Raw genomic sequence first — 17114 nt, forward strand, 5'->3', positions numbered from 1 at the left:
TGTGCTCTGGTCTTGGCTCTGAGTGGCAAGATGGTCCTGTTGATGGAGTAGGCCCAGGAGGCATCCTAGGCCCCTGTGTGCTGGTGACTGGAGTTACGGGGTGATGTGGTGTGTAACTGAGCAAGGGCTGTGTGCCAGAAGTGCAGCATGGCAACCTCCAACAGTGGGTGCCTGCAGGAAAGGAAGAGTTTATTTGCAGGGCTGAGCAAGGAGCTGGGCAGCTCATGCACAAGGGACCCAACCTCTCCAATGGCTTTTAAGCAAAGGATTTTTTTTTTTTTTTTAGGGCCACACCTGCAGCATGTGGACATTCCCAGGCTAGGGGTTGAATCTGAGCCTACGTCAAGGTTATGGCAACGCTGGATCCAAGCTGCATATGTGGTCTGCACTGCAGCTCACGGATCTTTTATCCACTGAGTAAGCCAGGAATCAAACCCCCATCCTCATGGGTACTATTTCAAGTTCCTAACCTGCTGAGCCACAGCAGGAACTCCAAAAGAATGAGGGTTTTTATTGAAATATAATTAATGTACAATATCATCTTAGTTTCCAACACAAAGGTTTTTAAAGACAGTATGAGGGGAGAGGGTTGTTGGATGCCTGACCAGCTCATGGACCTTCTGATTGGTTGGTGATGAGGTAACGGGGTGATGCTTTGGAAATGTCAGTCATCAACCTTCTGGTCCCAGCCAGTCTGGTGTCTAGAGTTTGTGGTTAGCATGTCATTACCCCCCTCGTGGGGTGCGGGGTGCCAGGGGCGGGGTCCTTAATTAATGCAGGAAAAGCTCAAAGGTACACACTGGATTGTCATCTGTAGCCCCTCAGTGGGGACAACTATGACTGTTGTCCTCATCATTAGCTTCTTGAGCCTGCTCTTTGGAACAGGGAAGGCCTGGGAGACTAAAGCCTTTTTTCTACAACCAAGAATCGGGGGGCTGGGGGACATGGAGGGGCTTTTGGACCCGGGAAAGCCCTTGGGGTCCTGCTCCGTTTTAATCCTCCCTTTTCTTTGATACCATCAATCCTGAGGGAGACGGGTGGGACAAGAAAAGGGTTAAAAGTCTGGGTAGAAAGGTTAATCTAAACTGGGGGATGGTTGGAGTTCTCATTATGGCTCAGGGGGTAAGAATCCAGCTAGTATCCATGAGGATGTGGGTTCCATCTCTGGCCTCCCTCGGTGAGTTAAAGGATCCAGCGCTGCCATGAGTTGTGGTGTAGGTCGAAGACAAGGCTTAGATCCCGAATTGCTGTGGCTGTGGCTTGGGGGTGCAGCTCTGATTTGAACCCTAGCCTGGGAACTGCCATATGCCACGGATTCAGCCCTAAAAAGAAAAAAAAGAAGAACTGGGTGGGGGCGGTGGGCCGGGACCTGGTTTTAGGGATCTTGGTCTCAGTGTGGGGTTGTTTCCTTCTGGGCTGCGCCACAGACTGGAACCTTCTCAGGCGGTCACTTTGGACCAGCAGGGCATCCCCCATGCCCTTTATGGTCTCATCATCTTTCCAGAAGCACCTCCTCCTCTGAGCCTCCCCTTCTCATCTGTGAAATGGGAGGAATGACTTCTTCCCCCAACTCCCTGAGGATGTAACCTTTCACTTTGTAAACTCTCTGGGGCTATAAATAAATATTCAAGGAATTACTGAGCTGAATTCCCTGTGACCAATCTCAAGTTTTTTTCTTCACTCCCAGTGGTCATCGTTACAGCAACAACCTCATTGGGTTATTCCGAGAATTAAATGAAAAAATGGAAGGGAGCCTCTAATGTCTCAATCAGTGGGAGACACTGTTGTCGCCAGTACTTAATTTCATTATCTTCACTTATTTTGGTTTTGTTCCTGGCCCTGGGTTCACCCAATGCCACTTGGCCCTACAAGTTCCCAGAGGCACAGCATTCTTTCCCATCTCAGCATCTTGAGGACAGTGTTAAAATTCTTCCAGGCATCAGCAGACTAGTAGTTCTGCTTAGACAACTTGCTTCTTTTTTGTTTTTTATTTTACTGATTTATTGAAATATAGTTGATTTACAATGTGGTGTTCATTTCTGCTGTCCAGCAAAGTGATTCAGTTATGCATATATATATATATATGTGTGTGTGTATATATATAAGTGTGTGTATATATATGTGTATTTTGTGTGTATATATATGTATATATATATTCTTTTTTATGTTCTTTTCCATTGTGGTTTATCCCAGAAGATTGAATACAGCTGCCTGTGTTATACAGTAGATCTTGTTGTTTATCCCTTTGATGTGGTAGTTTGTATCTGCTAACCCCAAACTCCCAGTTGCCTCTCTATTTTAAAATAAACTTTTAGGGAGTTCCCATCATGGTGCAGTGGAAACAAATCCGACTGGGAACCATGAGGTTGTGGGTTCGATCCCTTGCCTCGCTCAGTGGGTTAAGGATCCGGCATTGCCATGAGCTGTGGTGTAAGTCGCAGACACGGCTCAGATCTGGCGTTGCTGTGGCTGTGGCAGCAGCTGTAACTCCAATTAGACCCCTAGCCTGGGAACCTCCATATGCCACTGGTGCGGCCCTAAAAAGACAAAAGACAAAAATAAATAAAATAAAACAAAATAAAATAACATAAAATTAACTTTTATTTGGGGATAGTTTTAGGTGTATGGAAAAGTGACAAAGATAGAAAAGGGAGTCCCATGCAGCCCTCACTCAGCCCCTGTGTTAATATCTCACCAAGAAGCGGAGACTGCACAGTACGTGTCACGATTTCACCTGTTCTTCCCCCAATGGCCCCATTTCTGCTCCAGCATCCCAGCCAGGCTCCCATATTTAGTTATTATGTGTCCCCAGTCTACTTTGTTTCCTGGAAATTTCTCAGTCTTCTTGAATGCCCATGACTTGAGCTTGACCCTGATCAATGAACAGTGCCCCCCAGTCTGAGCCCATCTGTCCTCTTCCTTGTGGTTAGATTGGTGCTGTGGGATTCACAGCCTACTTTGGATTTCTTTTTTCTCCTGCTTTAACTGGAGTGTCTTTGGGGATGCTGTAAGAAAAATAAACTCAGTAAGCAGAGCAGAGGCTTCAAAGATGAAAACCTTCTTGGAAAGAAGAAAGATCCTAATTAAAATCAATCTCTTTGGGTATTTGACTCAGTGACAGTTTCATTTTTTAAAACAGAATTATCAGTTTCCATGGAGTTTATCAGTGACATCAGTGAGAGACAGTTCTTCCTAATTAAATGGTGATTATAATGCTTCTGGGTTTGGGGGAGCTTCATCAGCTTTTACTACTTCCATATCTAGTTATAATTGAGTGTAGATCTTTATTAATTTACTTTTACAACCAAAAACTTAATGGATGTCAATCCAGACATTTTTCCCCAGTGAATTAATTTGAATTACAAACCCTTTTGCTTTTAGGTCAGTTGTCTTCCAATCACTCTGCACCAGGCACGGGGTTTACAGCCACTCTTTCTTGCTGGGTCTGGTGGAGGTTTCAGGCCTTTACAGGATCACAGAACCACCTTTCAGATCTCTCGAGATTTGGGCCTGCTTAAGGCAGCATGTTCAGTGCTCACCTGGTTTTGTTTTTGTTTCCTTTTCCCTCGGTTATTTGGGTAACAAATTTAGTGATAGGTTCTATATACTCTCCCTTTCCTGTTTCCACCTCTGTGAGCTTAACCCCATCATCAAAGTCTAGAATAATCCGCAATAAGTGCACACCTCTAGTACCTCCAACCCTAACTGTACATGGTCAGAGCAGAATGGCTGTTAGAACCAACTTACAAGTCAGGAGCCCTGGTTTCTGATTCCAGCTCCTCCACTCAGCCTCTCTACACCCAGGGCCAGTCACCTCTTGCTCTGGGCCTCTTTTCTTCTATAAAATGATGCGAATGTCAGTAGTTGCCACAGGAGGTTAAGATGGGGAATGAAGGAGTTTATATGTGGGCATGTGCCTGGCACAGAGGAAGCCTCCAGTTATTGTTGGTTATGTTGTTATACTGGTGAACTTATGTGTTCAATATTATTTGTTAAGTAAATGAAAAACCATGGCCTATTTTTCCCTTTGAAATATATCCTTGTGATGACACCTAAAACTTCCTTATGGAGGGTAATAGACATGTACCTCGAGTTTCTTAATCTTGGCACTGTTGACATTTGGGGCCGGACAGTTCTTCGTGGTCCACCCGTCCTGGAATTATAGGATGTTTAGCAGCGTCCTTGGCCTCTGCTCACTAGGGGACTGTAGCACCCCCAGTTTTTTTGTGTGTGTTTCATTGTTGTTGTTGTTGCTTGTTTTTCTTTTTGTGGCCACTTGTGCAGCATATGGAAGTGCCCAGGCTAGGGGTCGAATTGGAGCTGCATTTGATGCCTGTGCCATAGCCACAGCAACACTGGATTCAAGCCACATTTCCAGCCTACACCAAAGTTTATGGCAACACTGGATCCTCACTGAGACAACATTGGGTCCCTAACCCACTGAGCCGCAGCGGGAACTCCAGTTCCCCAGTTTTGACAGCAATATCTCCAGACATTGCCAACCGTCTCCGAAGTGGGAAAGTCGCCTTTTGTTGAAAACCACTGATATAAAAACTAACATAAATAGGAAATGATGAGAAATGTGAAAAGAGAATCTTACCTCTCTTGTGTGCCTTCCTTCTTCCAACTTGTTCTATATTCCTTTCTTTTTTTTTTCTATTTTTTTTTTTTTTCATTTTAGCCACCCCATGGCATATGGAATTCCTAGGCCAGGGATCAGATCCAAGCCACAGTCATGACCCAAGCCACAGCTGTGGCAACACTGGATCCTTAACCCAATGTGCTGGGCCGGGGATTGAACCCTAGTCCCAGCGTTCCCAAAATGCCACTGATCCTGTTGTGCCACAGCGTGAACTCCTATATTCCTTCTTAAAAATAAATACTTGACACCTTTTTCGGTGAGCCTTTGAACTGCCTTCTCCATCATTCAACTTATAGAATGTTTTCATTTTCTACTATTGCTACTAAGTTAGCTTTTCCTTTTTTCTCAGAAAAAGTGGGTTAACTTTTCCTTTTACAGCAGATGTGTATGTATGTTTTAAAAGAAAAAACAATATGTGATTGAATGTCTTCTCTTCTACATTTGGTCTATAGTAATAAGGATGCTTGTTTAGGAGTTCCCATTGTGCTTAGCGGGTTACGAACCCAACTAGTATCCATGAGGATGCAAGTTCGATCCCTGGCCCTGCTCAGTGGGTTAAGGATCCAACGTTGCTGTGAGCTGTGGTGTGTCACAGATGTGGCTTGGATCCCGAGTTGCTGTGGCTGTGGCTATGGCTGGCAGCTGCAGCTCCAGTTCAACCCTTAGCCTGGGAACTTCATAATGCCACAGGTGCAACCCTGGAGGTAGGTGTTCTGGACCCCACTCAAGGGCTTGCATCCTGAATTATCATCTTCACTACACCCAAAGTATCCAAGATTCAGGCCAGAGGTGGCACAGGAGGAAGCCTTGGAGGACTGGTCCGCAGGGGGAGGGGGACTGGAGCTAGACTTTGAAGGAGAGGTGACATGGGGGTGGGGGCTTGCTGAGAGATAGGAAAGGAAGTGAATCTGCCTCCGCTGGTCCCATGGACCTGACTTTGACTCTTGGGGGAGAGTGTCCTCAGAATTAGCAATGGAAGGTAGCTTGTTTTCCTCTAGCCCCTTTTAGAATGCTTTTGCTTCTAAAAAGTGGCTTAAAGGAAGCCAGCATCTGTATGTCGCACCTCCTAGAAGTCCTGAGGCAGGCAGTTACTGTGCAGAACTGGCCCTGAACTCCATGAGGGCATCACTGACCGGGGCTTCATCCTTTTGTCCATTCAGCTCCTCCCCACCCCCGCCACCTTCCAGTTTGTTGACTGGTCACCTGTGATTTCACAATGGTCAGCAGAGTTCCAGGCTTCAGATCCGTGTCTCAGGATGCAGCAACATGGGTCCCTTTGATCTAGATGCAACAGCCTTCTCTTCGGGGCTCACTGGCCAGCTCTAAGGGAGGCTGGGAAAATGGGGAACAAGATTGCAGGTCATATATGTTAGAACAATAATCCTTAATGGGGTGGGGATGTTTTTGGTTCCCTGGGGGACATTTTTGGTTGTCACAACAGGTGGAATTCTACTGGCACCTACTGGGCAGAGACCAGGGATGCTGTTAAAAGTCCTGCAGTGCACAGGACATCCCCTGCAGCAAAATAGCGATCTGGCTGAAAACATCAGTCGTGCCGGGGTTTTGAAACTCAAAAGTTAGACCAATTGTGCTGCATTGCCTAGAACTGAGTAGTTGCTGCCTTGAATAAAATAAGGACTTTGGGGAGTTCCCTTTTTGGCTCAGCAAGTTAAGAACCCGACACAGTGTCCATGAGGATGCATGTTCTTTTTTTTCTTTCTTTTTTTTTTTTTTTTTTTTTGTCTTTTTGCCATTTCTTGGGCTGTTCCGGCAGCATATGGAGGTTCCCAGGCTAAGGGTCGAATCGGAGCTGTAGCCACCAGCCTACACCAGAGCCACAGCAACACGGGATCTGAGCTGCGTCTGCAACCTACACCACGCCAGATCCTTAACCCACTGAGCAAGGCCAGGGATTGAACCTGCAACCTCATGGTTCCTAGTCGGATCCGTTAACCACTGAGCCACAACGGGAACTCCGAGGATGCATGTTCTATCCCTGGCCTCGCTCAGTGGGTTAGGGATCCAGTGTTGCCACAAGCTATAGCATAGGTGGTAGATGTGGCTTGAATCCGGCATTGCTGTGACTATGGTGCAGACCAGCTGTGGCTCCTATTTGACCCCTAGCCCTGGGAACTTCCATATGCTGCATGTACAGCCACAAAAACCATTAAAAAAGGAAAAAAGAAAAAAAAAATAGAGCACTTTGTATAGACAATGCACATCACTCAGCATGGCAGCAAATGGACTCATTGACAGAAGCCCAGCTCCAGTCTTCGTGGCTGCAGTCTTGGGCGAAACAGCATGGGGTGGGAGTTGCAGGAGTCGGGGGGTCTCTTGGGCAGAAGATGGATACGTTGGCCTTTTAAAGATGCTCTGTAGTATCTGAAGGGTATATGTAGAAAGTGCTAATCATCAGTACTTGTATCATGATTAAATGACTATGTCCAGGCCTTTACTATTACTCTTACTGGTTATTTCTTAAGGAGGTGAATCCCTCATTTATAGCGTGACTCAGATTCTTGGGCTGCATTACAGTCAGAATGGCCTTTGTTCTTTGGAGTGTTTGTATTTTCCAAGATTATTTTGAAAAGGAGGAGGCCTGATCAACTTTTGACAGCTGTTCTTTTCTTTTTCCATTAGCCTTTGAAAAATGTCTCTTTCAAGCAGTGTTCATTAAGATTTTAATTTTGCAGTTTGCTCCTTTTTAAGTGACACGCAATTAATTAAGGTTTAATGTGTCATCTATTTTTTGCAATGACATTTTTACTGCCCCCTTTTCATTCCAGTCAGTTTATAAATTGTACTCTAGCTAATGAGTTCCATCCTGATTTCCAATTCCAAATAATTACCACTCTTCTACTATGGCTCTTCTTTAATGTGTCTCAGAATTAAGAGCATCACCAGGTGAGCTCAGATGAGCTGGGCCTGCCTGGGCCCTGAGGCCATTGGGGGCTGTGGGGCAGGGAAGCCGCCAAGCCTCCTGCTCATTTCATTCAACACAGAGTCCCCAGCCATCGCATATTGGACACCCCAGTCTATGTGGGATGTAAATGCAGAAGCCTCTGCTGGGCTAGTCGCTGGGGAGCTTGCAGACTAGATAATTACCCTACTTCCCCACATTGCTTTGCCAGTGGAAATATGACTAATGGGACTGGAAATCCTGAATGATTTCTAACTGTATATGGGGCTGAGATGGGACTAAGATGAATTGAACAGCAGTTCCTTATTCATGTAGTCATGTCTGTTTTACTACCAAGCTGAAACTTAGGAACATTTCATCAAGTCAAAGTTTTTTGGTTTGTTTGTTTGGGGTTTTTTTGTCTTTTTTTTTTTTTTAGGGCCGCACACGCAGCATGTGGAGGTTCCCAGGCTAGGGATCCAATCAGAGCTGCCTCTGCCAGCGTACGCCAGAGCCACAGCAATGCCAGATCCAAGCTGTGTCTGTGACCCACACCACAGCTCACGGCAACGCCAGATCCGCAACCCACTGAGCGAGGCCAGGGATGGAACCCGCAATCTCATGGTTCCCAGTTGGATTCCGCTGCGCTGTGACGGGAACTCCAAGTTAAGTTGAAGTTTAACTTTGCAATGTTAGGGAGGGGGCACTGGGTGGTGTGGGGGAGATTTATTAAGGAAATGACCATTGTAAGGGAGACTGAGGATGTAGGAATTTTCCAGAAAGACAGAACCCATGAAAGATACATATTAAGGAATTATTTTAGGGAACTAGCTCAAGTGATTGTGTGGGGTTAGCAAGCCCAAGATCTGTAGGACCAGCCAGTGGGCAAGAGTAGATGCTGTAGTCTTGAGGCTGAATTCTTTCTTCTCCAGAAAACTTCAGCTTTTGCTACTAAGGCCTTCACCTGGTTGGATGGGGATCCACCCACATTTTCGGTGGTAACCTCCTTGACTTAAAGCCAACTGATTATGGATGCTAACCGCATCTACACAATACCTTCACAGTAAACCTAGATTAGTGTTTGATTAAATCCCAGAGTAGGGAGTTCCCATCATGGCTCAGTGGTTAATGAACCCAACTAGTATGCATGAGGATGAGGATTTGATCCCTGGCCTTGCACAGTGGGCTAAGGATCTGGTGTTGCCTTGAGCTGTGGTGCAGGTCGAAGACACGGCTCAGATCCTACATTGCTGTGGCTGTGGTGTAGGCCGGCAGCTATGGCTCAGATCCAATCCCTAGCCTGGAAACCTCTATATGATGCAGGTGTGGCCCTAAAAAGACAACAGACAAAAAGAAATAAGTAAGTAAGTAAGTAAGTAAATAAATAAATAAATAAATCCCTGAGTAGTAGACCCTGGCTGTGTTGACATAGAAAACTGTCACAGAGGAAGGGACTCCCCTGCAGGGCAGTGGGAAGTACATCCAGCTGAGGTCACAAGGTCTAAGACCTTCTCTCTTTCCAGCTTTGAGGCCTCAGGCAGTGCCCTTAGCCATGGGACCACCATTTATTCTGTAACAAAGATTTATTAAATGCATGCCTACTACCAGTCAGAACGATACATATTAAGGAAGCGAAAACAACTAAGATGTGCCTCTGTCCTGCAGAAGCCCACAGTTTGGTAAAGAGGACAAACCCACAGCCAGCTAACTACCAGCAGGAGCAGTGAAAGACCACAGGTCTCCTGCAAAATAAGAACCGTAGCCATCCTTACAGGAGATCTTAGAGGAAAGAGAGGTGATAAATAAATGGAACACTGAATGCTTTGCCAGTGACAGTTACTATTAGTAGTTATGGAACATTCTAGTAGATACTAAATAAATGCTTTGTCAGTGACAGTATTGATAGAACATTCTCGTAGCATCAGCTAAGTGTTACAAAGCACCTTGTAGTCCGATCATCTCTCCATTGCTGGAAAGCCATGAAATCTTATGACTTTAAAAAATTCCGAAATTTAGGTGCTAAGTTTAGGTGGGTTTATTTAGGAAAGATAACCCATTAAGTGGCGCACTTCAAGGTAGGCTGTATTATGACAGTAAATGCGGGGGATGACAGTCAGGTGTGGGTCATTCAGGTGGCGCTGCTCCAGGGTAGAGGCTGTTACTGGGTTTTGGAAGTTTTGTCTTTGATCCATTTCATTGTCTTCTGTTTTCTGCCTGTGGATGGGAAAGGTTTTATTACATCAACCCATTCTTGTTTCTACTTTGTGGTTTTCAGGGGCAGATGTCCACGCCAGGGACCCCCACCGCGGGATGTCACCTCAGGAGTGGGCTACTTACACTGGAAGGTTTGAAGCTGTCCGTGTCATCCAGAGGCTGCTGGAGCGACCCTGCCCAGAGCAATTTGGGGAAAAGTACAAGCCAGAGCTGCCACCACCCAACGAGGCAGGTCTGAAGCCTGCAGGCTCCAAAAACTGCTTGCAGAGGCTCACTGAGTTTGTGCGGTCCAAGCTGATGTCCCGCTCACACCAGGGCCTGGAGGATGGGGGGGTCCTGGACCACATGGTCAGGATGACCACAAGCCTCTACAGCCCCCCCGTGGCCATCGTCTGTCAGACCGTGTGCCCGGAGAACCCCCCGTGTGTGGGAAAAAGGCGGCTGGCGGTGCAGGAAATCCTGGCGGCGCGGGGGGACCTGCACACGCAAGCCCAAGAGAAGGACAAGGCAGAGGGGACCGTGCAGCAATTCCGGACCTCCCAGACCGCAGGGGTCTCCAGAGAGGGGTCTCCCAGAGCCAGCCCCAGCCCCACGTCTTCCCAGCTGCCAGCTGCGCCACGGAGGACCAGCCTCCTGCCCCTGCAGCTGCTGCGGCGGAGCAGCGTGCGGCCGGGCGTGGTCATCCCCAAGGTGCGCATCAGCAAGGCGCCCGCACCCACCTTCCAGCCGGAGCGGGCGGCGAGGGGCAGCACCAAGGACAGCACGCACCTGCAGCTACCCAAGTGGCGGTACAAAGAAGCCAAGGAGGAAAAAAGGAAGGCGGAAGAGGCGGAGAAGCAGCGGTTGGCGGCCACACAGAAGGAAAAGCGGGCACCGTCCTGGAGGAAAAGGACGTGACCGGGGCTCAGCCGCCTGGAAGTTGTGTCGGGCGTGGGCCAGGGATGCAGTGCTGCCCAGAGCCCCAGAGGAAGCAGTGGGAAGGCCGTATGGGCTCCTCTCTGGGAGGGATGCGCCTGGTCCTGCCCTTGCCATTTATGCGCCTCACATCTCCGTGCCCAGAGGCTCCTTCCTGGCTCCAGAAGACGTTCAGGTTTATTCAGGCTGCACCCAAGTGTGAGTTGGGCATAGCACAAATCGATTTGTCTAAAACCAGTTCCCCTAGCAGTCAGTACACCTAGTGGGCATTTTTCCTAAAAGTCTACCTTTAGAACCTCAGTTAAGAGAATTTTAAGACCCATTTATCAAAAGGGCATTTTCTGTATGGTTTTGTGTTTTTAATCACCGTCAAATTTGCAGCATTTTACCAGTGATGAGGCTCTTTGTATTTCCCACAGTTTTAATGCGTTTGTCTGAAGACCCTTTGTTTAAAATACTGTTTCTAGCAATAATTTTTTTTTGATATCTCTACGATTTCACACAGAATTTGTGGCATTTCGTGTCCCCCTCCCCTTTTTTGCTGTTTGTTGCGGTCTTTGCCTTTCCATCACATTGTGGTTGCCTGTGAGCAATGTAGTTCTTAATTGGATTGTGATGCTATTTTCTTTCTATTCCATGGAGGCATTTACTTTTACAGCAAAATGATCAAGTAAGATAGAGGAATCAGGTTTCCTTGTATCTTATTTTTTAAGCTCTCTTGTCCCTACAGTGGTACAAATGAAGAAAATCCAATTGTCAAAGTATGATTTAGCATGCAGAGAAGCATGTATTGATTGCTAGAACTAAACTCATTTTAAGCAAAGGGTTTTAGATAAACTGCATACAAAATCTTGAACATATTCAAACACAGATATGAGAAAAAACATATTTAACAAAATGGGGTCAATGTAATAAGTTATTACTAGAAATACAAAATTAAGTCATATGTGCTCTTAGCTAAATTGAATTCTGATATCCTTAAAATGTAAAAGAAAACAAACAAACAAACCAAAAATGCAAGAAGAATAAGGAACCCAGAATTCTGCAAACTACTGAAATGGGGGGAGGGTAAATTCTTAGAGGAATGGGGCTTAAGACTGAATGTTAAGCAAACATGTTTTAAGCAAATTCTCCTAGAGCGAGCTGGGTTGCTTCCTCCTCCTGACTCAATTCCAAAGAATCCCTGGTGTGGAATTACTTTTATTTTTCCTTTGATAACAGCCCCTGGTGTTCATCTTACCCTCACACCGACTTTGTAGAATTTCCAAGATGCAGGAACTCTTGCAGAGCATGTTTGTGATTTGCCCCAGGCCCTGAGCTCTCTGCAGGAGTTTTCTGTCCATACTTTTTATCTCCGAAACACTGAGAAATCCTAATGACTCTCTGACCATCTGGGTTGTAGAGTGGCCCATATGCACTACCAACAGCACTTTATTTAAATACTCTCCTGCTCTGAAGCCATAGATTTAAAATATTATGTACCAATTTGGAAGCTCTTTGTTATAACCTTGGACTCTCAAGGGAAATTGTGTTCCCTGGCTATGTGGCGACTGTCTGTCTGACTGTCTGTCTCATGATGTGGGCAGGGTGGTGCCCGCCTCTCCCCTCCCCCTCCCACCATCAGACATTGAGCATCTTACACTCAGTTCACCAACAGGCCATCAGTCTGCCCCCGGGGACTGATGGAAGACAGGTGTGATAATGGTGAGGCTTTTAAAGTCAGATTTTACTAAGTCCCTCCGTCACCCCAGAAAGGCACAAAAAGAATGACACAGAGATCTGGACCCACTTTGAGCATCATCACTGATATAGTTGGCTGTGGGTCACCCTTGTGCCTAAGACTTGGGATTGACCAGGTCCCCTTGGATAAGATGAGAACTGGTCCCCAAGGTGGAGAGAAACACCGCTCATCTCCCTGATGGTCCAGTCCACATCCTTTGAGATCACTTTTCATGTTTGTATACTTTCATTGCTTTGAATGGCTGGGTGCATTTTTCTCACTCCGGGGTTGCCCTACCTTCTTACCTCCAGTGCAGGTCGGGGAGGGGGCACTGATGAGCGGTGACCCCTTCTGCTCTCCGGATGTCCCCTTAGCTCTGTCACCAGATGCATTCTCTCTGGTCCCCTTTGCCTTTCTTCCTCACTTGCTTTTTTCTTTTTCCACCTATTTCCTGCTCCACATTTGGCTCAATGCCTTGATCATCCCTGGCACCACTGCTTGAAAGGGCAGGGAAGCAAGGAAATCATGAGAGAGCAACGGTGTCCCTGTTGAATTTTTGCGCCACGCCCTCTAAACACCCAAGGGTGAATGGACGGCAGATTCCGCCAGCTGCCAGCACAGTACAGAATTGTGGCACAGTCTCCCTCCCCAGCCCTACTCCCTTTCTCTTCTTTCCAGAGGAAGACTGAATTCTCGCTCCTGACAGATGACAGCACCACCCTGCTGTACAGAGGCGGGAGGATGCCCTGTCTCCTTGCACTCCTACTGTTTATTATCTGTAAATAGTGAATTTCAACTTGACAGGTAACTTCTCAGGGATTTATATATAAATATAGGTAGGGGGAAAGTTGAAGTCTATTTTAATACTTTTTAGCATTTGAGTGAGTGATGATTCAACTAGACAGAAGAAATATTCCTAAGAGTGTCAATGCTGCTTTCACCGGGGAGATGCCTGGGAATTACCCCTCATCGTCGAGATTCCTTGATTGTTGGAAACCCCAGACTCTGGTGGCTGGAATGGCTTTGGAGTGAAGGTGAAGTCACTCCAGTGCCTGCCAGTTGCCTCTTGTGGATGTCACCCTTGTATTTAAAAAAAAAAAAAAAGTCCACCTGTGTGTAGAGGTGGCTGTGATGACACGGATGGGCCATTGGTGACTTTTACCTCTAGAACCGGTTCCTCCCCATCTGATCCTCGGGTGTGTGGGTGAGAATGACAGTGTTTTAATCTGCTCATGTGACTCAGATGTTCCACAGTCGACCCAGCGCCAAGCTCACCTCTGGGAGGGACGAGGGAAAAGCTGGGAGAAGGAATGACTTGGGCTCAGAGGCCGTCAGCCTTCCATGCCTTTGGCTGTATTAGAGAAATGCAACACATAATATCATGGACCTTCGAGGTGCTTTCTGAAGCACCTCCCCACAGGCTCCTGGCAGCATCAGATACCTCAGAAACGGAGTCAGAAATTGCAGTCATTCGTCATCTCAGCTTCAGGTGCTCCTGAGACGCGCTCACTCTGTGGAGAACGATAGAGTTCATGATGTCAGTTGGAAAATGGGACTTGTGGCTGCAGGGACGGGGGAGGCGGGTGCAGTCATGCAAGGTTACCTCTGCCCCACTTCCTTCCCTGCTCTCCGTGGGTGACCAGATCTCTGGAAGTTCACTGAGTGGAGATGAGGCTGTGAAACTGAATCCCATCAGCTGGGGCCAGACCCCCATCCTGAAGTGGGTGCAAAGCCTGCTGCCTCCAGGGAAGAATCATGGGTACTGAGTGATGACGCAGAGCATCCCTGAGAGGTGAGTGAATGAGCCAAGCTAAGAAGGAGGTATGATTTGTCTCTTGCAGCCCGGGGCCAAAGCACTGTTCCTCCGTCCTTGTCCACACTACAGGAAGAGGGGAGACTGCCTTTTCATCGTTCACCCCAGCTTGCTCTTCGAAGTGAGTTCCAGCCCTGGTGGATGGCAGCTGCCCCTCTTCCAGCCCAGGTTCCCCTGGAGACACAAGCGTACTCTTTTCCATCCTCATACAGTCAATACACGTCTTCCTTGTAGTGCTGAGATTCATCAGGAGGCATTGTAGGCTCCTAGTCACAATCAGTCTTTTATAGGACGAAGTACTGGCACTTTGACTTTTTTTTTTTACAGCATTTGGGGAAGTTTGAACAAGCTACCCAAGTATTCACTTGAGAGCCTTTTCATCCCATGTGAGTGACTGAATTCTGCACCTGGCTGTGGGTGCCCCCCACGCAAGATCTCCCAGGGCCCTGTTCTGTGTGTCTGGCCCTCAATTTCCTTGGCAACAGGCTCATGCTGGGCCCCCTTCAGCTGGGCAACTGCCTGGCTGACCAGTGTCTTCAAGGGAAGGAAGGGCAGAAGATCCATCACAGCCGATCTTATTAAACACAAAGTTCCATTGATGACAACAGGCGTTGGGGTAAATAATCAAGGCAGCAGGAGGGCTGTTGCCATAGAGAACCAACAACAGGACAGCTCTTCCTGAAGTGCTGTCCTCTCGATGCATTTAGAACTTGCTTCAAATGTATGTAACTCTTGAGTCAGCTACTTGTTCCTGTGCCCTTGAATTCACATGTTTCTTAACATTTAAAATCAGTGGCTAAAAAATTCCTCTGGAGGGTTCCCCCCACCCCCAAAAGAAATAGGGAAAAAAAAAAAAATCCCATCACTGCCTGGTTTGATTTAGCTCATTTTTAAGGGACTCACTTGAAAGCCAGGGCTGTGTACCCAAGGTCCCCTCCCTGACCCAGCCTGAAGTCAGGCTTCTGTGAAAGGCACAGCCCTGTCTGCTCTGCTGGCTCTCAGCTGCAAGTGTGTGTGTGTGTGTGTGTGTGATGGAATGGGGAGTGTGCACACACATGCACACACACACACACTGGAAAGGGTCTGAGTTTTGTACTCACAGAGAAAGTCAAGTATCACTAGCTTTGACGGCTTGTGTTGGAGGATGGGACAGCCCAAGACCCCAAATGGGAGCACACCATCCAATGTGACGTGGAAGACAGCCATTGTGTCACAACCCAGGTCTTCTAGTCGAAGGGTGGTATTGGCTCTGGGCGGCTCATATAGGAGCTCCTGGGGGAAGTCCTGTAGCTGGACCTGGGTCACCTCTCTGCTCTTGACAGTGCATCCTTAGGGAGCTCCACCAGGCCCTCAGCTCCTGGCTGAATCCCTTGCAGGTTGGGACCAGTCTAAACACAATCAGCGTCTTACCCTGATGAGGCACTGGGATTTCCCCTAAGTCTGCTGAATTATTAGATACTAATTAATCAAAGCCACCACAATTTGAGATAAACTGTTTCAGCATAATGAGACACCCTTACACTGAGGAAAATGTAGGAGAGAAGCAAAAGGAAGCCAGCCATCGCAGGTGCCAAAGGGGCCGCTGTTGGTTTGATGCTTTATGAAATTTTGGGAGGTTGCATTGAAGCACTTTATAAAACCAGTTTTTGAGAAATTCTAGAAGCTGGTTTGGAACTACATAGCTCTGTCAAACCAGATGAAAACCAGAAAAGGATGCTATGAACCTGGTGATATTTCTAGCAACCCCGTGAGCCTTTGGGTCACCATAAGGAGTTAGAATAATAGACCCCATTCAAATGAACAGGCAAAGCTAATCTCACTGGAGTTCTCTTCATTCAAATCCTTGTTCTGCCTGGCGTATATTAGGGATCCGAGAATGTGTGCACAAGGGGCCAGGTTTCAGGTTATGTCATGTTGGTATAAGCTCTTTCTGAATGTAAAGCTATTTTCACTGTCATTTCTAACAATCCCATAGGTTTGTGTATATTGTAAAAATGTTGAATAAGGACATAATTGTCTAAATTTCATAGTGTTTTATTTTGAGGTGAGTTTTGTTACAGTTTATAAAAGATATTTTCCTATTTAGACCTCAGGGCTATTTGGAGACCTACAAATAAATGTGACCCCAGCAGTTTCAATTCTTGACATCTAAAAGATTAGTCATCTTTAAGGGAAATAGGATTATTCAGCAGAAAGAATGTGTCTTTTCCTTTTAACTTCTAACAAACTATGTATCTAAAGTTTAAATGTACAGCAAAAAGGGATACAGTCATGTAAAAATGTGGGAAAATTGTGGCTACAGAATTAAAAATCACCTGTGAAATAAACATTCTTATGGCACAATGGTGTGATATTTAAATAAACCTAAGTAAGTGTATGTAAATTAGAAAATGATATAAGCAAATATACCAATATTTTTAATGTTATTTATTTTGATCAAAATAAATATGCACTTCTTTCATCTCACACACTTTATTTTTCACATTATATTTCAAAGGTAAGATTTTTAAATTCCTGAGCTATCCATGAATACTTCCACACATGTTAAGGTAATCTCTTTAAGGTGTTCCCTGGTGGCCTAGAGGTTAAGGATTCAGCGTTGTCACTGCTATGCCAAAGGTTTGATCCTGGTCTGGAAACTTTTGTATGCCATGGGTGTCACCAAAAAAAAAAAAATTTAAAAATTTAAAATTCTAGGGAGTTCCTGTTGTGGCTCAGCAGGTTAAGAATCCAACTAGTATCCATGAGGATGGGGTTTGATCCCCGACCTTGCTCAGTATGTTAAAGAATCCAGTGTTGCCATGAGTTGCAGTGTAGGTCGCAGATGAGGCTCAGATCTGGTGTTGCTCTGGCTGTGGCTTAGGCAGGTAGCTGCATCTCCAATTTGGACTTCTAGTCCGGGAACTTCATA

The 17114-nt window shown here is 46.3% G+C and overlaps 1 protein-coding gene across 1 annotated transcript in view; it reads left to right on the top strand.

Annotated features, from left to right (window-relative positions):
- Window positions 1–16546, top strand: part of ANKRD33B (ankyrin repeat domain 33B) — an 84330-nt gene extending 67784 nt beyond the window's left edge. Inside the window, exon 4 of the mRNA XM_003134179.4 lies at window positions 9817–16546. Coding sequence (XP_003134227.1) covers window positions 9817–10652 — 836 coding nt within the window. The 3' untranslated portion in view covers window positions 10653–16546. The remainder of the gene's footprint in view (window positions 1–9816) is intronic.

Source organism: Sus scrofa, chromosome 16, assembly GCF_000003025.6.
Source record: "Sus scrofa isolate TJ Tabasco breed Duroc chromosome 16, Sscrofa11.1, whole genome shotgun sequence".
NCBI classification, from domain to species: Eukaryota; Metazoa; Chordata; class Mammalia; order Artiodactyla; family Suidae; genus Sus; species Sus scrofa.